Below are 22,553 nucleotides of genomic sequence, written 5' to 3'. Positions count from 1 at the left end.
CATGTGTGCTTTCTCAATTACTGAAGTGTCTAGCAAATAATTACAAAGGTTTTAAGTGAAGGAGTGGGACCTCTGTCTCTATTATGTGATTGATTGGAGGGCAAAAGGTTGTGACCTTTATTGCTGAGGATATTGTGTGGGGTGTACGAGTCCCATAGTCTTATCAGCCAGCTTCATTCAATCTGCGCTTTCCTGTTGAAACTACAGGACTGGTAAACATTGGTTTCCAGGGATGTTAATGTTCTCTGTGGCTTTGTTTCTTTTTGTCACTTGTGCGCAGTCTTGATCAGTGCTTGAGCCCAACTCCTTTAAGTCCTCTATTGACATAGGCTCCTTGCAATTACCTGAGTCCGATTCCAGCCTGACCCTGGAAGATAGAGCCGTTGCCGAGTAGTATTCATTTCTGTGTGATTTATTGTGTCTATTTAAGCTGGTGTCCAGCTGCTTTCCTACATGTCCCCATCCCCCCAACCTTGGGAGGTATACAAATTGGATAGCATCTACACAGGCAGAGCGCAACAGTGGTGAAAGAGACTCCACATATTTATGATTAAATATACTGGGTGGTATTCCGCTACATTTGACTCAGCGTAAATCCCTTGAAATTGCCGAACATGAGTAACTTAAGTCCGTTCATTTCAGTAGGGCGACTCTGAGCAAAACCTAGCTGAATACTACCTTAAACATTTCAGGCTGCTGAAATAATTTTGAAGATTTGTCAGAATGACTTTGGGCATAAGAGAAGAGGTTAGTAAATTATTCTCACCACATAATCCTGTGCAGCAACTGGCAAATTTAATACATCTTTTAAGAATAAATAAATAGAGAAATTGCTGTGATATTTTATTTTTATTAATACAGCCTGAGTCCCCCCCTTTAAAAAATAACTCCTGTTGCTTTAATAAACATTATAAAAGTAAGATAAATAAGGGGCCTACTTCAAGATGTGATTATAATAAGCCATTTACATTTTGTCAGACTCGGGCATAATAATTTAGTATGTTGTCAGCCCAGGAGCGTTCACGCTAAAGAATGTGCCCTAAATATAGCTTCTGGTTCAGAGATTAAAATGCCCATTGATACTTAGAAAGACTCCTATTCACATGTCAACTATGATTTGTAACATCCTAATCCATGTTATGAATCCCTTCATTATTCTCAGTATCTGAAACTCATAATTTGGGGTGGGGTGGGGTGGGGTGGGGTGGGGGGAAGAAATGGTTCATGCTCCATAAAACATCAGCTCCTTATTTTGGAGGACTCTATCTATCTATTTATTTATCTATAAGATTTCTTACCCACCCTTCACCATAAGGTCCCATGGTGGGTTACAACAATATAATCATACCATTATAAAAACAAGTAAACCAGTTCTGATTGAAGGCAAAAAAAGAAAAGTACAGTTATACCTTGGTTGACGAACACCTTGTGAGTCAAATATTTTGGCTCCTGAACGCTGCAAACCCGGAAGTGACTGTTCCAGTTTGTGAACGTTCTTTGGAAGCGGAATAGCCAACGTGACTTCCGATTGGCTGCAGGACCTTCCTGCAGCCAATCAGAAGCCACACATTGGTTTCCGAATGTTTTGAAAGTTGAATGGACTTCCGGAATGGAAAAGGTGAGTCCCACAAAACAAAATACCTTAACTGTCATAGGCCAGGGTAAAGAGGTGTGTTTTCAGCATGTGACAAAAGCTGTACAAGGAAGATGCCAGGTCCACCTTTTGTACGGAGGGAGCACCACAATTTAGGGGCTCCCACAGAGAAAGCCCAGTTCCAGGCCAGTTTCTCTAGCTGCAAGTCGCTCCTCCATTTTCCACATTTCAGAGTAAAGTAGCACAACAGGCCCAGGACAGAACCCTATGGCACTTGTCACTTTTTTCCCAGGATGATGAAGAACTATTACTGAATCCTCTTTGGGTTCAGCCAGTCAACCGGCTACAAATCCACCTAACGGTTACCTCGTTGAGCCCATATTTCACCAGCTTGACTTGGCACGACTTGTTTTTGAGAAACCTATGCGGTGTTTCTCAATCATAGCATCCTTTTCTAAGTGCTCACAGACCATCCATTTCATTATATGTTCTAGGACCTTTCCTGATATCGACATCAGGCTGGCGAGTTGGTAGTTACCTGGGTCTCTCCCCCTGCCCCCTTTTGAAGTTGTGGACAACTTTTCCCCACCTCCAGTCTGCAGGGTCCTTTCCAGGGATATTTGCAAGCGATTTCTCCAGTAGAATGAAATTCATGTGTTATTTTCACAAATACATGGATTTTTATTTCATACCTTTCCCTAATATACAATTTTTTTGTATGCTTTTGTTTGTTTGTTTGAGAACTGTTTAGCAAGATTTGGCAAAATGCGAATTTCGAAGAATAGATATGGTTCAGGCCACATTTCAGCAGGCCCACGTTAGGATGCAAACCAAACCAAATTTCTCCCCTATCCCTATGTCTGGTCATTTGAATGTTTTCTATATCTGTCTGTCTGTCTGTCTGTCTGTCTGTCTGTCTGTCTGTCTGTCTGTCTGTCTGTCAGCAGAATTATTATAAGGGGCACTTCACTTTCTGTCTAAGGACATTCCTTCCCGGTGTCTTCAAATTAAATTTGTGTGACCAGAAAGTTCCTTCTTGCCCAATTAGGTGAGAAGCATTTGGTGGGAGGAGAGTGGGAGATTTTGATAAGAAAAATAGCTTCCAGAGAAAGTGTTAAGGCACCTCCTTCCTCTCCAGCCCCCCTCATTTCCCACTCCAGAGTGCAGCTTCCCATAGCTATTTTAGGTCTCCCAGCTTGCTCAGAGAACATTAGCAAATCATTCTTGACTGATTGCTTCCTGTTTGCCACAGTCAATTGTTTGCCCTGTCAAAAATGTTTACATTTGTACTTTTAGCATGTCAGAAAGTGAATGGAATATATTTTGTATCTTGATGGATTCATGGTGGAGAAGGTTGAAGTAACTGTCAAAGAAAAAGGTGTGTGTGTGTGTGTGTGTGTGTGTGTGTGTGTGTGTGTGTGTGTGTAAATGTTACTTAATTCATATGAACTAGTGGGTGAATTGTTTAATGTTTGCTTCTTGTCTATATAAGAGGCATTGGGGTTATGTTTATCACAGTAATAATCTAAAGATACCTGGGAAAGATTTGTCTAAAAGATACATTTTAGGCATCCTTTGGATGGTTATATGATGCAGGCTAAAAACCATTGCTTTTCACAATTTACCACCTAGGCTACTGGACTAGCCCTATGTAGAATCAATTACAGTAGTCAAATGTTGATGGTACTAAAACATAAACATCAGAAGTGTGGAAAGTTTACGAATGCTATCAACCCTGGCAATAGTGCAAAACTACATGTTTCAAAAACATGTTCAGGATGTTTGATGTCATTCTTCAAATGTAAAACACTCCTGGATTTATGTACCACAGGAAGCCTGCAATTGCGCCAAAAGCCAAAATAGTGTGTGGTCAAAAGCCATTGAGTTCATTGGTGGGAGGCATTGCCAGTCATTTTTCCTGGAACTCTGCCCCCTTTATTATTATTATTATTATTATTATTATTATTATTATTATTATTATTATTATTATTATTATTATACCACGTGCGTAAATCTGAATGTGCACAAGTTAAATGCACATAAGTTGTGGTCTTAAATTGTGGGGCTGATACGGAAGCTGTTCAGTCTGCTTTCAATAGAAATGATGTTTTTTATCTTACAGTTACTTCATGTGCCATAAAACACTTCTGCCCTTAAGTCCATTGTTAAACACATGGAACTGAAGTAATAATAATAATAATAATAATAATAATAATAATAATAATAATAATAATAATAATAATAATAATAATAATAATAAATTTATTTATACCCCGCCCTCCCTGGCCAGAGTGGCTAACACCAATAAAATCACAGTAAAAACATAATAGGGGGAAAAGAGGGGGGGGGGGAGTAAGTACCATAGTGTTTTTCTATCTCTCCAAACACAAAATTCGTTTTTAAAAATCCTAATTGGGTGATGTCAACCAATGTGGTAGACTTTATAATCAAAACAAGGGTTGTTTTGTTCATGCCCTTAACTGTTCATTTGATCAAATAGCATCTCTAAACAGCTTAATATTTCAAATTTCACAGTATGATACAATCAGAACCAAAAAAGCTATCAAGTAATAACAGGGTCCTTCAATTCTGTATCCCCAAATGGAAACCAGAGTTGGAGGTCATACATTTTCTATTACAGTGGTACCTCGGGTTAAGAACTTAATTCGTTCTGGAGGTCCGTTCTTAACCTGAAAGTGTTCTTAACCTGAAGCACCACTTTAGCTAATGGGGCCTCCCGCTGCCGCCGTGCCGCGATTTGTGTTCTCATCCTGAAGCAAAGTTCTTAACCTGAGGTACTATTTCTGGGTTAGCGGAGTCTGTAACCTGAAGCGTCTGTAACCCAAGGTACCACTGTACTGGGGAATGATCAGGAGCTCACCAAGTTAGTGGCTAAATATCTCTATTTGGTTTTTTGTTGTTGAAATACACTGCAGACGTCTGATCTCCCTGGAGACCTAGAGATGTGACGATAGACTTCTCTGCCTCCTTTCTTTTAGAAAATGTTTTTTGCCACTGGGGAAGTGGTAATTCTGTATTGATTTGTTTTGGATGTTTGTATGTGATGCCGATAAAAGGTTTGATGATGATGAATAACTGGGTCCAGTATTATTGGTCAGGGAAAGCTTGTCTTTTAAAAGTTACTTTTTTCTAGGCTACCTAAGAAACTATAAAGAAACTAGAGGAAGAAGCTAAATGTAAAATAAACTCTGGTGGAGGAGGCTGTTAAAAATATTAATTTCCCTCCTGTCTTGTGAAATTGCTTTAGCTGATTTCTGGTGCATGGATTGAATCATTGGTTATATCTCATGACCCCCTTAATTATTGTAATGAAACAGCAGATTCTCAAATATCCTGCAAATCATTTGCTTTGGAAAGGGAACATTTCTGGAATGATTTTGATAGAAGCATATATGTTGCTAGCAACCTGTTTGCCAACTTGGAGATTTGTTCCTGGTGCAATCCCCCAAACAGTCCTAATGTCTCCTCTTTATTAAATCCTTCTTGAAAATCCGGACAGTCAATTCTTGGCACATAGTTCCTAAGAAAAGCTTGTAAAGTACATTCCCAAAATTTAGACCAAACATGTCAACTTTCAGCTTTCATGTTTTAACTTCTTTGTGGACAGTTAATGAATTCTGACACTTGCTTTTCATTTTGGAAAACTTGGGCTACTGTGACCTGTTTATATTTTTTTAAAGTGGAAGCAGCATCTGCCATGAGCCTGAAGGAGTTGTTTTCGTTTCTTAGTTTGCAGTTGGCTAGTTTATGGTGGCAAGATTCTCTGTGGCTAAAGCTGAAACATTATTTTCTTTGATTAAAGATGAGACCTACTGTTCATCCTGTACCCAGCATGCCAATGAATGTAATTTCCTTGAAACTATTTTTATATTCCATCTTCATGCAAAAGAGAAGGAAATATTCTTAATTATTTTATTTTTATTGTTATAAAATGTATACACAGCTTGATTTTTTTTAAAAAAACATTCAAAGCAGTTTACAAAGAGACACCTTGATTTTAACTATTGATATTCCAGAAGATATGCTTACAAGCATTGCTTTGCAGCTATAACCAGCTAGAGGTTTTTTTATATATAAAACAAAATGCTGGGAACCATCACATTGCTCCTAGCTTTCTCATTCTGACACATCTTGTTTCTGCAGTAACTTTATAAAGATAAACTTGCTGTCTTTTGGCCTTTTGTGACTTTTGAGAAGTTATGTCTGTTGGGGTGGTTTCCAGTCTTAACTTAAGTAACTTAAGTTCATTGATTTTGGTGTGTGTACTCCAAGTATGACTTCATTTATTTACTTACTGAGAAGATTTCTAACCTGCTCTTTAATAATCCCAGTATAAAAAGCATAATGCATAATAAAGCATGTTATAGAAAAGAAATACAACTCTAAAACATCAACAGAGGCCAAACGCATTGGAGAAGGCAGCCCCATTCTCCAACAAGTGCTAAATTAAAGTCCTGGGAGCAAAAATATGGTTATTTGCTGCCAGGGTTGGCACCTATTCATGCTGAGAGGGGCGGGCACTCCATGATTGGGGTGCCATTGTTGATATCACCTGTTCAATTTTTGTCCCTTTCTATGTTTAACGTAAAGGTAATTTGTCACTTTGCGATCTACACGTGTGTTAACTAGTCATGGGGACGTGGGTGGCGCTGTGGGTTAAACCATAGAGTCTAGTGCTTGCTGATCAGAAGGTCGGCAGTTTGAATCCCCATGATGGGGAGAGCTCCCATTGTTCGGTCCCACCTCCTGCCAATCTAGCAGTTCGAAAGCACTGCCCCAGCCACTCTGGGTGGCTTCCAACAGAATACTCACAAGAAACACAGGTGTCCTGGCATGGGTAAGGCAATTAATACATGTATTTTGATTTTCTAAAAAACAAACACACATTGTCTCAATTTAGCACACAAGTAGTGGCATTAATTAGGGACGTGGGTGGCGCTGTGGGTTAAACCATAGAGCCTAGGATTTGCTGATCAGAAGGTCAGCAGTTTGAATCCCCGCGATGGGGTGAGCTCCCGTTGCTCGGTCCCTGCACCTGCCCACCTAGCAGTTCGAAAGCAAGTCAAAGTGCAAGTAGATAAATAGGTTCCGCTCTGGCGGGAAGGCAAACGATGTTTCCATGCGCTGCTCTGGTTCGCCAGAAGTGGCTTAGTCATGCTGGCCACATGACCTGGCAGCTGTCTGGGGACAAACGCCGGCTCCCTCGGCCTATAACGCCGGCTCCCATGGCCAATAAAGTGAGATGAGCGCCGCAACCCTAGAGTCGGTCACGACTGGACCTAATGGTCAGGGGTCCCTTTACCTTTTAGCAGCTGTATACTGCTTGTTAAGCTCTACTTCTTTCTGAAACCTAAAGTACAGTATTTTTCACTCTATAACACGCACCCGACCATAACACGCACGGAGTTTTTAGAGGAGGAAAATCAGTAGGCATTCCACCCGTAGGCATTCCCTCCATAACACGCATAGACATTTCCCCTTACTTTCTAGGAGGAAAAAAGTGAGTGTTATGGTGCAAAAAATACGGTAACAGTTCTCCATCCTAAATTCCATGCTGTAGGAGACCAAAATGCCAAAGGAAAGACTTTCCCCTTCTTTGTGATGTGACATCATTGCGTACAAAATCTCCTTGCCCCTGTCCTACTTCATCAGTTCTAATAAAACAGAAATGTGAAGTTTAGGTTGGATTTCGACTTAGTTGTATTTGGGTCCCGTTGACATCGGTGTGAAAAGGTAGCTATGCCTAAGCTAGGTCTTTCTGGTTTCAGTGGGACCTAAGTGCAACTAATTTAGCCTGGATCCAATTCATTATATGCAAGATAGAACACATTTAGAATTGTGTGCGCTCTAATGACCAGCTTTTCTATAAGAAAAGTTGCTTCCCCTTTCCCCCCTCATTTGCTTTTGCTCTGAGGGTTAACTTTGGATGTTGTTATTTTCACTACACGTGGTGCTTGTTGTTCAAAACTATAGTAATTAAACCTCATCAGCAGGGCCCTTGTGGAAAGATCATCAGTCAGCCTCTGAATGAGAACCTTTGAGAGACTTTCAGCAAGAAACACTAATCAAAAAAATTAGAAACCTAATTGGTGACATTTAGCCTTACGATGTGGTGTGGAGACCTTTTTGCCTTTCCGCACAATGGGGTGGGGGGAAGATTAGGTATGCCTACATGCACAGCCCGAGAATAATTAGTCTTGTTTGCGGCTAGACTGAAATTGGGCAGGAGCTGGCTTCAGTAAAAGGGGAGCTCTGCTAACTTGGGGCAAGGGTTGTTCCTGCTTTCGGAAATGTTCTTATACAGCCACAGATTACTCTGTTTTGAATAGAGTCCTTCCTCCCCCTCTTTCTGCTTTTGAATGAGGGCTACCTCAGCAAATAGCTTCTTGCCTTTGCCAGTTTATTTCTCTTCAAATCTTTGCCCAGATGCTAATTGCTTTTGGTGCTGGAGCATGAACTCATGTGACCTTCGGATTCCTTTGAGTCCTGCAACTTCATGATTCCTTCTCTTTTACTTCACTTAATATGCAAATAGGAAAAAGAGTGTCGTGAAGCTGGCCTGCTTGTCAGATGCTCAGGGCATCTGACTCAGAAGTTATGTAGTACAGAGCCTTTCTGAAGTTCGTTTTCATTACAAGGGTATATTGCATTCAGGTGCTCTTCCAAGAAAATACAGTGGTACCTCAGGTTACATACACTTCAGGTTACATACGCTTCAGGTTACAGACTCCGCTAAACCAGAAATATTACCTCGGGTTAAGAACTTTGCTTCAGGATTAGAACAGAAATCGTGCTCCGGCGGCGTGGCTGCAGCAGGACGCCCCATTAGCTAAAGAGGTGCTTCAGGTTAAGAACAGTTTCAGGTTAAGAACGGACCTCCGAAACGAATTAAGTACTTAACCCGAGGTACCACTGTATGTTGCAGAAAATCATGCCCGCAACATGATTGTGTCTCGTTTTAACGATCAGGGGATGAACAGGACTTGAGAGTGTTGCATATGATTTTGAGAATGTTATGGCAGTGTGTTTTTAACCATTTTGGTTCAGAATGAGCATGAAATAATACCCTTGAGTAGAATTTGCTTTGTCGGTTTAAACTTATCCAGAATTGTTACCCTTTTGACTTAAAATGCTGCAAGACAAAGCAATCTCTCCTATACCCCCTATACACACAGTAATTCCCTAACTTTGTTGTGTTCCTTGAAACATGGGAATTATATTTCTAGGCAGCTGCAGTATAATGCTTATTAACCAAGTGATTGGGGACTCGAAATGAACCGTTTCGCTTTGAAGTCTGTGAAGTACACACACTTATCATAGTGGAGGCCAAATGTTCTGATGACTTAAGGTGTGATGGTGATAGTGCCAAACAGCTGAGAGAGAAAAATCATGATACACGCTAACAGCTATTTAAAGGTTGATTGCAGCATGTTATGAGCTCAGGTCACAGATGCAGAGCGCATGGAAATGGCTTTCAAGTCAGTTCTTCTGTCATGGCTTCCCTCTGTTCTCCTTAGAATTGTGATGGTGGCTCTCCCCAGAAAGCCTTCTATTATAAAAATATCATTTGCATACCTTATAAAACTACATGATTAACACCTGTACCAATTTGTGTGCAAGTGTTCCTTGATTCCTAAGAGCTAACTTGATTTTCATCACCTCCCCTAGATCAGATACCCTTCAAGCCCTTCATTTAAAATATTTTAAATTGGTTTTAAACTGTATTTTATTTACTTAGAAATATTTATACCTTTTTTCTAAGATATCAGGATGGGGAACAATAAAACTTCATTTTAAAATACATTCTATGAAAGTTTGTTTTGTTTTTTGCTTTGTGAGCTGAGCTGCCCAGATAACACACATTTTGGGTTAACTATATAAAAGCAGCTGATAAAAAATAAACAAATAGGTGTGTGTCTGAAACCAGTTTCATTGTGCACGACCCAGTGCTCAGAAACTTAAAACAGATAATCTGATATGAGTTTTGGAGGCCCTTCCCACAGCTGCATTTGCCACAATAAATGTGCTTGTTCCGTGATTTATTAAAACTAATAATTATATTGGGTTCCATGGCAAATCGTTCTCCTTAGTAGCATGCTGATTCCCTCTGGTAGGCAAATCCTACGAAAGCACCCTTATCACCCTTTTGCAGCAAAAATTCCCCAGATTCAGATCATACTGCCAGTCGTACTACATGGGACAGGCTGCAGATAAATGCTTAATGGTGTCAACTGGAATCGCAACTGGAGCGTTTTGTGCGCAGAGTTTACTCACTCTGTGTTTACACCCCTCCTTCTTTACTTGTTGAATGTTACTTGTTAGAACGCTTGAGAGGTTTATGTCCTGCAAAAGCTTTCTTTAGCTAGGCATTCATAGAATCATAGGATTGTAGAGTTGGAAGGGATCCACAGGATCATCTAGTCCAGCCGCCTGCAATCCAGGAATATGCAGCTGTCCCATATGGGGATCAAACCCGCAATGTTGACATTATCAGCACCACTCTCTAACCAACTGAGCCATCCAGTGGCATGTACCACATTTTAAAAATAAATAAAGATTTTTTTATTAAAGATTGCATGTACCGCATCTGTGATTTTTTGGGTATTTTTAATGCTCTTGGTGTTATGAGAATTATAAGGTCTAAGATATAAAAGGTTCATAAATGTACCAGGTAAACACATACATAAATATATAAACCACATGTCTGAAACAGTACAGAAAAAAAGTCCTGAAACCATTTTGACACTCCCAAATTGACCTCAAATGTTTCTCTGCAAGAACAAAGGAAATGGGAAAAACCTCTCCATTGTCTCTTTGCTCACAAATCCTGTCTTAAGGACATATCTGTATGAATAGGGTGAGCCTGTGACCTGGATTCAGGAACTCAGTATTTAGTATCTCAGAAGGAATGGCCAGACTGCCCAAGTAATGCAATCAGTGGGTATCCTGGCAGACAGGTTTTCTGCTGTAGACCACCTCTTCTGTGATGTATGTATGATGTATTGGGTGTGGTCTTGAGGTACAGGGTGGCAACTTCAAAAGTCTATATATGGGCTTGCACACCATTCCTCCTTCCTCCTGCAGTGTGTGTGTGTGTGTGTGTGTGTGTGTGTGTGTGTGTGTGTACCCAGTTGCAACAGTTTAATAAAGATTAGGCTTCCTGGCTGCTTTGCTTCTCAATATTCTCTGATTGGCCTCTGTTATTTTCTCCTACCGATAGAGAACCTACATTAGGACTCTATATGGGCTCTCTAAGGGAAAAGGAGCAGTTTTGTTTCTTATAACAATGGTAAAAAAAAGTCACAGCATTATCTTCTTTTTGAAATATTTACGTGACTAGTCTCCATAGCATTTATTAGGTACAGATTAATGTATGGCCAGTCCATTTAGAAGGCTGCTGCTTCTGTGTCCTTTAAAGGGGAAAGTTGTGTCGGAAACTTATTTGCACCACTCAGATGTGACTTGGCTGATGGGGTCACTGGTGTCGTGGCCATGTACGCTGCCATCTGCACTTGAGTATGAAATGCATTATGAGAAGCTGCCCTTGGCGCTTGACCGACAGAAAATCTGTCTGCCCCTCTTGCTCCTCCTTTGCCAGCAGCAGATTTACTTGTTTGGTTAACTTCTTGGCATATGCAACAGACTTTTGAATTGCTGCTGATCAGGGACATCTGCTGGCAGAAGGGTAGAACTTCTTGGCAAGTGTCGAAATGGAAACCAAACTGGCTTTTTCCATTGCTGGGCTTGAGGCATTTCTTTCTTTTGCCAAAGCTTACATAAGCTGCTTTTTGGTCATCTGGAGGGAATTCTGTTTGGTTCAGTTTATGTTGCACACGTTCTCATTAAAAAAATTGCAAAGGCAAACAATAACGAAATAATTACACATCTTAGCTCTGAATTTCTGGCCCTGGATAGAAGAAGGTTGCAAGACTCTGATGCTTTAAATGATCTCTGCTGTTTGAATGCTCTGTGAATTTGGGAACTATTGAATTAACCACGCCCAAAATGTTTGGTTTATATTTCAGGTGCAAGGATGGCTTGAAAGGATTTACATTTTCAGCACTAAAGTAAGTAAAACAAAGCAAGTGTTTTTCCTTTGTAGCCCAAAGTGATCAGACCAGATTGAGTGAAATACTGTATGTGCAAACATAGATGGAGGAAATTTGACGTGCAGGAAACAAAAGCTCTTTGCAAAGCATGATTTCCAGCCTTGTTTCTCATTTTCCTTTTCTCTTTTCTCTTTTTTTTTTTTGGATGAAAAACATATACTACTTCCATTTATAGTACTTCCATTCTGTGCTCCATAATTCCCCCCCCCCCGACATCTAGAAGAGAAATACACAAATCAGTTAATTTTATGTTCTGGACAGTGGTATTTTGCCCTTGACTCCTGCATTGCTTAATATAACAGATGCCTCAAGAAAGCACCTGCATTTATATATCGTTTCGTTAATAAAATATGTTTACGTGTTTTGCTTGTTTTTACTTTCCGAACACTATTATTTAATACTATATTCAAATTGAATGTTAAAACCTGCAGTTTGAGACAACATGCCATATTTTAAGGAATTGCATGGCTATAAAAATTGCTCCAGCAGTAGGTTAGCCAGAGGCAACTGCAATCCACTGTTTGAAAACGGCACTGCAAAAATCAGGTAGCTGGTGACTTGTGTGCATCTCTGTTTCTTTTCTTTTCTTCCAGATTCATTGTAGGGAAGGAAGAAATTCCCACACATTCTTTTGCACCGGAAGCAGCCTTTCTAAGGAGAGGGAGAAAAATAAAACACAGCGAAGAAATGACACAGCGAATGAACATAGTGGCGGCAACAAAGAAACTTGTGGACAGAGTGTGAGTGTAGAATTTCATGGATTTGTATTTGCCGTGCCAGCCAGTTTGCCAAGTCACTGACGAATGAGATTTGAGCATTTAAGCTTGACGCTTTGTGTTACCTGTCTTTCACTCAGCTGTTAGCTGTTCTGTGCCGTCCACACTAGTGACTCTAAAGTGGAGCAGAAAACTTCCCAACCGCTCCATACCCTTAGTGACACCTGAGTTCTGCTACCAGAAGCCTTGGTTCCAGACACCTGGCACACAGTGCTGCCAGTTACCAAGAAGGAGACGAGAGGAGGGGGCAAGACGGCAGGGACCTTGGGAAGGCCATTCTGCTCCCTCGAGCTCCCTGGTAGCTAGATAGCTAGCAGTGATGCTCATCTTAGGGAGGCCAGGGGAGCAACGCCAACCACTTCTGGTCCAGGGCATTGCCTTTATATATGACCTGTAGGCTTTCTCATGATGTTACAAAGAACAGTCCCTCAAGCCTGAAAATTATATTGAATAGGAGAGGCCAAGAATCCGAATTTCAGGAGACTTGGTTTGAAGAGCTCATTTTGGTGTATCACTGGATTAATCTAGGTCCAGATAATTCATCTGAGACACATACAAGATATAACGAAAGCTGGCAATGCAGTCACCCCACTAAACGAAACTGCTCATTCCATGGCCAGAAAAGGCCCGAATGATTAACAATTAAGAAGAATGATCTTGTTTTGGTATTTCTATCGACCCACTTGCATATGACCAAAAAAACCATTGAGTTCTTAATCCTAATCCTCTATCAAGTTTCTCTCCCATATGTTTCCTTTCAGATATAACTAAGTCTGAATGTCTGTAACTTGATCACATCCTCATTACAATTTTTGCTACACAAACTGACCTCATGGGTGATTTATGACTGATACGCTTTTGCAGCGCATAATTCAAAGCTTCCAAAAATATTTGGCACAATCGAAAGATTGAGTAATGTTATTTTGTCCTCAAACCGCAAATACTTGACTACAAGAAAATCTAATTTCTAGAACCAGCATCAAATTGATTTTCTTGTAAGTCAACCTGATATGTCCCAACAACTGGAGAGCCCTCCCCAAAGCATTTATCTTTTTCAAATCCACAACAGTAGAATTTCCACATAGCAGTAATGCTCATGAAAAGTGAAGTATTGTGAGCTGCAGAGTACAAATTTTCCCCTAAGCCTAGAGAGAGGAATAGGCAACCTTCCAATTATCTGTGTGCCCCCTTTCTGTGGCCTTCCAGCCAGCAGCCCACACTGCCCAATTGCCACAATCCTGGTTGCATCATGGAGCACATGGGCAAAGTCGTAAAGATGAACAAGATGTGGGGGCTCACCTCTGACTTTGTTCTGTGCAAAATGCGCATAAGTCAGAGATCACAAAATCCTGTTTCTTCTACAAGTTCCAGGTTCAGGCAGCAGCTTCCTTCCAACTTGGGTAGGGGGCTGTTACGTTAAATGGAACTATTGCAATGGGTAAAATGATCAAGCCAGGATCAAATGCCTCTCCACCTGTCCCGTGATCCTGGTCTGGATCAATGTCCTCCATGGCTTTTTATAATAATAATGATGATTTTTAAAATCCCATGCATGTGAATATTCATTTAATGTAATGTTTAGTGTGGTTCTGAGACTACCTAGTGAATTCATGGGAAAGGAAAGATTTGCAAAGATGATTTCCTGGTTCGCAATTCAATCTCTTAGTTGTGTTAGCTCTCCCTAGAACAAAGGTCTTGCCTTTATTTGTACAGGATCTTTAAGAATCTTTATTCTTTTCTGCTTCACACTTATAAGCATTGTAAAGGAATTTATTTTGCACTGCACAAAAGAAGAAGTAGCTATAGAACATTCTGCACATTTGGGTGGAAGTAGATCATTTATGTGTTTGGTATGCAAAAAGCAACTTGGTGGTTAATATTGATGCAGGGCTCCGTTTTTTGTGTTTATTTTCCAGATGCAAACATGGGCCAAGGCACAGATGCTGTAAGCATTATGAAGATAATTGCATCTCGTATTGTGTTAAAGTGAGTCGAAAAAATTAACATAATTCACCATTAGAAAACTATTTAAAACTATTATATAGATATAAAAAGTTGATGTAAGTCACAAATATGGATGCAGGAAAGAAAATATTGGTCCACATTTTTAGCAAACTGAGCTAATTTGTACCTCCCAGCTTCATACAGTGGTACCTTGGGTTAAGAACTTAATTCATTCTGGAGGTCCGTTCTTAACCTGAAACTGTTCTTAACCTGAGGTACCACTTTAGCTAAGGGGCCTCGTGCTGCCGCTGCACAATTTCTGTTCTCATCCTGAAGTAAAGTTCTTAACTCAAGGTACTATTTCTAGGTTAGCGGAGTCTGTAACCTGAAGTGTTTGTAACCTGAAGCGTCTGTAACCCGAGGTACCACTGTATAAGGATTGGAGCACAATTATCCTTCTGATTTTGTTCATAACATTTTTTATATAACTAACTGGACTTCCTCACATCTCCCTTACCCTGCGTTCTCTATAATAAAAATACCAGCAAATTATTACCTTGTTTCATACCTTATTTTGTACTTCTCAAATGTTATATTTCTAGACTTAAAGTGATTTTTGTTAATTAATTGTAACTTAGATTAAACATAATATTTCTTTAAGTTTCGATCTTTTCTTACATATCACTTAATTTTCTATGTCTCATAGTCAAGTTACTGGAACCATATTTTTCTGGATCGTGCAATTTTTTAACATTCATACAGCTTGTACTGTTTTTGTAGATAGTCTTTAAACTCTTTCCAATCCTCTTCCATTGTTTCTTCACCCAAATCTCAGATTCTGACAGTCATTTCGGCCAGTTCCATATAGTCCATCAATTGCGTCTGCCACTCTTCCAGTGTGGGCAAATCTTGTGTCTTCCAATGCTTTGCAATAAGTATTCTTGCTGCTGTAGTCGCATACATAAAAAAAGTTCTATCTTTCTTTAACACTTTCTGGCCAACAATGCCCTAGAGGAAGGCTTCTGGTTTCTTAGTAAAGGTATATTTAAATACCTTTTTTAACTCATTATAGATCATTTCCCAGAAGGCCTTCACTCTTGGACAAGTCCACCAGAGGTGAAAGAATGTCCCTTCAGCCTCCTTACATTTCCAACATTTATTGTCAGACAGGTGATATATTTTTGCAAGCTTGACTGGGGTCATGTACCACCTATATATCATTTTCATAATATTTTCCTTCAAGGCATTACATGCCGTGAATTTCATTCCTTCTGATTTTGCACTTCTTCAAATTTTGCAATACAGTTCTTGCCTCAAAAGATATACCAAAATGCCTTATAAAAGTTCATATTTTACTTTTATAAGTGCATGCACCGAGATAAAGTAATCAGTACCAAAATGTGTATTTGAATGCATAAATATGTATTTCATCACAAAATACATATTTAGTGACAAAATGCACATGTAATTATATATTTATGCACCTTTGAAAATATGAATTTCATACTTTAAAAAAATCTATCTGCAAATTAATGTGGAGATGGACAGAACAGACTTACAAATAAGCATACACGGTAGAATTGACACAGACCAGAAATAAGAGTGATCCATCTCTAGTCACAAAAAGGTTACGGAGACATTTTCCTGCTCTGGGTCCTGTTTGTGTATGCATGCACACATGGAAAAATGTAGTAGTGGTTTCTGGATTTCTATCAATTGCAGCGTTCAGGGCAGAAGGGAGTTGGGAGAGCACATCGTGTGAAAAGTGTATCTTCTTTGGGTAATGCAGTGTTCCTCTTTGGAGTCTGTGCTGTATTATCTACAAGGAAACATCAAGAGTGTGCATTTTATCCTTTCATGGTCTATTCCATTTATGTGAACGACTTGCTTTATTAAAACAATAGTTTTTAATTACTATTATAGTGTGGTTGGAACAGGCACACAAGCTTCATAAATGATAGAGGGCAGATGGTTCGGTGCAGAGTAAGGTGGTGATGATGATGATGATGTTATTTATGCCCTGCCCATCTGACTGGCTTTCTGGACTGCCAGTCTCCCCAGTTCCAGACCCCTGGTGATATTTCACCCCCCTTCCCCCCAAACTTGTTCTAAGAGTTGCTTCACATTGTATCTTCCCAGTTCTTTAGAAATACGCCCCCAGAGAATGGGTCTTTCCATGGCTGCTAGCCACAGTAAACGAATAACATACAGCGGTACCTCAGGTTACATACGCTTCAGTTTACATACGCTTCAGGTTACAGACTCCGCTAACCCAGAAATAGTGCTTCAGGTTAAGAACTTTGCTTCAGGATGAGAACAGAAATCGTGCTCTGGTGGTGCGGCAGCAGCGAGAGGCCCCATTAGCTAAAGTGGTTCCTCAGGTTAAGAACAGTTTCAGGTTAAGGACGGACCTCCGGAACGAATTAAGTACTTAACCCGAGGTACCTCTCTATTTATGTATGGAGGCAGTATAGCACTGAATGCCGGGCGCTGAGGACAAACAACACACTTTCATGCTCTGTTCACAAGTGCTCAGAGTCAGTTGGCTGGCTGCTGTTGCAGACAGAATGCAGGATTTTCCATGTGATTCTGCAGGGCAACCCTTGTGTTCTTTTAGAAAAGCATTTAAAAAAAGAGAGATGCAACGGGCAAAGTGGATCTCAAAGCTCCAGTATGTGAAGCCTTCTGCGCTGGCTTTTACATAACCGACTCATTGAAAAGGTTCTTCAGTAGATGCCCGCTTCTCTTTACGCGGTAACCACCGTCGCTGGTGTTCATTTCGTTCCTGCGGTAAGCTGCTAAAGTGAGTGAAAAGCGAGGCTCTGAGAGCCTCGTCCGATTTAATTGCGCACAGAACCATGTAACAGATCGCACTTGCAGCCGTTCCCTCAACTCAAGTACCAGGAATGTGCTGTTCTCGGCAGAGGCGGCCCTCATACAGCTGTGCCTCCCTGGCACATTGGAGTAGATTTTTTTGGACTCTCCGAGCCTGCAAATGTATTTTAAGGGTAATGGGAGAAAGTTCACAGTTGTTGCACGAAGGAAGGGCGGTCCGTGTCCATTGATATGAACTATCCTCTCCCAGAATACGATCGGTCTGGGTTTTCTTTCCCTTGGAAGAGTGAACTGTGCGGGGAGATTGTTTTGGCTGCAGTTAGACTGGCGCAGGTGGGAGCACCTGCTCACATTTCCTTTGGTAGGACTCCAGCGCATTTTGGTTTTGCGTTTGAGAAGCGACGTGTACGGGGCGAAGCAGCTTTTTGGGAAGTGTCTGCTGTTTTATAGGCCATGATATTTCTCCCCTTCAGATTTTCGTAGTAAATTGTTATGACTCTCCGGCAACAAGTGTGAAGAACAGCACGTGAAAGAGAAGGTGCAGTTTGACAGTCTGCATATTTTGACTCGGCCTCTGGTCTGCTTTCCGCAGCTGCCATTTGTCACTGTCCTGAAGTGCATTGCAGCCAGCTGGTTAGCAGCATGACCCAAGCCAGTGCCGCTGTTTTAAGCACAGATTTGGGTTGCCACAGAGACATAAGTACAGCTTTCAGTTCTGTAATCCAACATATAACAAAACTTGCAGGATAACTGGGATAGAAATTGCAAATTTAATGGACACGTCTTTGGCACGCAGACAGAATGAAACTTCATTCTGTGTGTTTGGTTACCACACTAAGAATTGAGACATAAGCAGGCACACAGCTACGGTGGAGAATATGGGCTGGTAAAAGGTAAAGGACCTCTGAACGGTTACACCCAGTCAAAGCCAACTATGGGGTTGCGGCGCTCATCTCGCTTTCAGGTCAAGAAAGCCGGCGTTTGTTCACAGACAGCTTTCTGATGTCATGTGGCCAGCATGACTAAACCGCTTCTGGCACAATGAGACACTATGATGGAAACCAGAGCACACAGAAACACCATTTACCTTCCCGCCGCAGCGGTACTTATTTATCTTTCACTGGCGTGCTTTCGAACTGCTAGGTTGGCAGGAGCTGGGACAGAACAACGGGAGCTCACCCCCTCGCAGGGATTTGAACTGCCGACCTTCTGATTAGCAAGCCCAAGAGGCTCAGTGGTTTAGATCACAGTGCCACCCACGTCCCTTATGGGCTGGTTAGTCAGCTCAGCACTAAAGACCTCAGTTTTACACCATGTTTTAGACCAGGCCTACCCATTCTATTGCCCCTCAGATGTGTTAGTATAAAATCCCAATCAACTCCGGCCAGCATGGGCAAACACATATTTTAAATAAATTTTAAAAGTGTAATTTCTGCTTTCTAAAGTTTTCCCTGGGTGGCGGTGATTTAAACTTAATTCTGTTGTTCCCAGTTATATAGGGAAAAGCCGATTACCTTCAGATTTTTATTTCTAATTATTTATTTAACCATCTGCATACTACTTGATCATAAAAACCTGTAAGCGGTTGATCTCTTTTTTAAATTATTCATTAAACATTCTTGGTTGTCAGGGGAGACAATCAATAAGAGAGGCTGTTGATGGTTTGAGTTACTTATAAATCTGTGCATTGACTCAAGTCCTGCACAAGACATAAAGTCTTCCACTTGAAGAGTCTTAGCTGGTTTCAATTTCACTGTACATGCATATTTCAAGTAATGACCGCCGTCATAGCTATCAATGCTCACTGGCCCATTTAATCGCACCCAAAATTCTTATACACTGAGCCAGTAAAATGATATTCACACAGCAATCAGCACTATAAATATATCAACGAGATTTTTTCTTAAATGATATATTTAAAATAGAAAGGAGCCTCCCTCGCTAGTAGTAACAGAAGTAGTAGACATCGGTTTCCTAAGAAGTCAGTGCCAAATGTTCAGCAAGCAAGTTGAGCAGACATTTATCTGTTTAGGTGAACTACCTATTAACTTGAATGGTAGTTTGCTGGTGCAGGATTCAAATTTCCAGGTAAAGTGGAAACTGAATAGCCTTTCTTTTCCATGTGATACAGCAAACTGCATCTGATTTCTCTCGAGTTTCTCATCCCTTTTGGTAGCTGGTAAAGTCATTATCCTGTCAATTGTTTGATCTTGGTTAAGGAATATAGAGCAACCGGCCTAAAGACAACTTGTGCCTCCTTTCTTTTAGAAAACAAATACCCCTTTCCTCCTAGCCAGGTTTCTTTTAATTGTTATACCAGCATTGATGTTGTCCATGCCTGATGTTGTCTATACTTAGGTTCCTGCTTAGCCTATGATTTGCAGCTGGGACTGTAGAAGAGAAACCTCTGTAATCTGCTCCGTAGGCTTGTCCAGCTCGATTTTGAAGTTGTAGAAGGTCCTTGGTATTACATTACAGAAGCCGGGCCAGACTAAAGTGGAACAAACACTTTTGAACATTGTTGCCGGGCCTCGGTTTCATGTGATCATGTTTTATATCACTTAAACAGAAGCAAAATCCTGCTATTTTGATCATTTATTCTGAGCTCGGTACATGTGCTTTGAGGTTTTTGAGAGAGCCATCAGTATTGTCGAGCTTTTCCTAAGGATGTCTCTGGACAAAATCAGCAGGAGCTGTCTTCTAAGAAAGAACATACGTGGATTTGTAATTTTCATTATGAAAGGGTTGTGGCTGGGAAGGATGGCTGCCAATGGCTTGACCTATTTGTTAGACGTTCCTTTCCTGCCAAACAGCTTGTCTTCCTATCGTCATACCTGCTTGTGTATTGGTTTTGTCTGGTTTTTTCACAAAGTGGGCACAATTGGCCACAGGAAAAGTGGAGATAGTGCTGCTGTGGTTAATTCCAGCTTGAGGGCTCTCCATAGGCCTCTGGTTGGTCACTGTTAATGAACTAGATCAGTGTTTCCCAACCACTGTTCCGCGGCACACTAGTGTGCCGCGAGATGTTGCCTGGTGTGCCGCGAGATGTTGCCTGGAGGGAGGCGGGCGAGTCGGGCGGCGAGAGGCGGGGCGGCGGCGGCGGCGAGGAGAGGCCGCCCAGCGCGGGGCTCTCGCCGTCTCCCTGCCTGGCTGCCTGCGAGCTCGGCGGGCAGCGCCTCCGTCCGCAGCGCCCGCCTCGCGGCTCTCATTCCCTGCTCCTGCCAAAGCTCACCCAGCCAAGCCGCGCTCTCCTTCCTGCCTCGCTTTGCTGCCTCCTCCCCCCCCCACCCCCAAAGCTTGGAGGTTCCCCGGCAAGGGGGAGGGGAAAAAATTGAAACTTACACTTTCGTGCGTCCCTCCCGGCGTGACGCTGTGCGCTGACGTCACGGGGCTGTAATGGTGGTGTGCCTCGAGATTTTTTTCATCAAACAAGTGTGCCTTTGCCCAAAAAACGTTGGGAAACACTGAACTAGATGGACCTTTGCTCTGCTCTTTCAGGGCTCTTCCTATGTCCATATGTCTCCCCTGGACAAAATGCACTTAACAAATAAATTTTCCCAATTCAAAAAGTGGCCAGTACTTAAAATTAATCAGTCTTGGAACAACAGACGACACAGCCAGTTATTGCACATTAGACATTTCAAGAGCCTAGTCTAGAGAAGTGGGATGTTCACTCAGGGAATAATAATTAAAAAATGAATATATAGCAGGGGTATTCATTGTGGTGCCTTCCAGCCCAAGCTAGCATGGCCAATGGTCAAGTGTGATGGCAGCTGTAACCCAAAACCTCTGGAGGGCTACCTGTGATACAGAGGTTTATCTTTGCTTCCCTCTTGACATTTTACTGGTGTGCAAGTAACTTTGAATGTTTATAAAGAGCCTCAAAGAAGATGGAGGGCTGGTCTGTGTGTTCCTTTTGTGATAGGAAACAGAAGTTCCATCACAAGTTTCCCACTGACCCATCTCTGTTTACGCTGAATTTGCCGCGTGAACAAGGGCAAAGATGTAGCAAATTTCCTTCCCCCTCCAGTAAAATAACAATAACAATGATAATAATGGCAAACAATGGTTGGAGGCAAGGGCGCTTTTACGTAATGGCTCCAACGCACAAAGTCAGTTTTGCAGGAAGAGGTGGGTGGGAATTGTACTAAGGGGATGTTGATCTCCGTGGTGAGAATAATTCGCGGGACAAGCTGTGAGCATTCTCAGACTGGTTTAGTAACCACTGTGGCACTCAGAGGTAACCTTATCCCTCTACCAAACCGCTGGTAAGGTGACATACAATTAATCTGTATGGAAGCTTAACTTGTGGAACAAATGGAGTATTGCAAGAGCCTGTTTTGTAAAGGTTAAGAAAGGGAACAAGGAATAAACCTTGGATGAAAGAGAAAAAGAGCAACCATACATGTAGAAAAGTTGGTGCCGAATAAGAAACAGGCAATGTTTAGATCTCATGACCCATGCTGATATCATCATTGTTATGACTACAACCTGTACTGAAATTGCCATGAGTTTATAGGTTGGCTAGGGGAGCAAGATACATAGGAGAAAATTAGCCAATAAAACGAGTAAGCAGTAAGTCACCCCAGCCTCATTTATGAATGTGTTGCACCTGCAGCAATCTGATTTGTTATTCTCCGTTTTGAATATTTACCTAGTACTGAGTTTCAGTGTGAGAAATGGAGTCAGGCTTTTTAAAATATGTCTGTTGAACAGGATTCATCTGCGTGGTGATATTTGCAAGAGTATACATGGAAGAGGTGTTTGAAGCATTTAATCATTTTTCGAAAACCTGTTTCACAGAGTAATCCTTAGCAGAGAGGGCATATCGGGCCATAAAAGTTGGTTAAAATTATTCTTCTCTTTTATCTCACGGTAGACTTTCTGCACCTGTGAAATCTTTCATTTGATGCATGAATTAGAATTATAGCTATTGGCACAATATCGAACACAATAAAATTGATTTTGTTGTATTTGAGCCCCCATTCACAAGCTCTCAACCTGCATGGCTGCAGTTTATTGCGAAACAGAGTTGTCCCAACTAAAATTGTGCTCAGAAGGTGGTGTGCCTGCCAGCACTAAGTTCAAATTTCTTTGGGAGGAGGGTGAGCTATGATGCAGCCCTTGTCTCAATTGTATCACAGTGGGTTAGCCTGCTCTCCGATGTGTCAGCTGGAAGACTTTGCTGTGGGAATGCTTTCAAATAAGTATGCCTCCAGTGATGGAGCTGGTTCCCAGAGCACACCCAGAATATACACCTGCTCCTTCTGGGAG

The 22,553-nt window shown here is 41.3% G+C and overlaps 1 protein-coding gene across 1 annotated transcript in view; it reads left to right on the top strand.

The window, feature by feature from the left end:
* Window positions 1-22,553, top strand: part of TMEM135 (transmembrane protein 135) — a 163,296-nt gene that overhangs the window by 126,864 nt on the left and 13,879 nt on the right. The window contains exons 7-9 of the mRNA XM_081197412.1: window positions 11,641-11,682; window positions 12,318-12,464; window positions 14,417-14,486. Of these exons, the coding sequence (XP_081053538.1) occupies window positions 11,641-11,682; window positions 12,318-12,464; window positions 14,417-14,486 (259 nt within the window). The remainder of the gene's footprint in view (window positions 1-11,640; window positions 11,683-12,317; window positions 12,465-14,416; window positions 14,487-22,553) is intronic.

This window comes from Podarcis bocagei, assembly GCF_964188305.1.
Source record: "Podarcis bocagei genome assembly, chromosome: 6".
Lineage (NCBI taxonomy): Eukaryota > Metazoa > Chordata > Lepidosauria > Squamata > Lacertidae > Podarcis > Podarcis bocagei.
The sequence above is the reverse complement of the archived record's forward strand: the minus strand, read 5'-3'. Positions and strand labels throughout refer to the sequence as shown.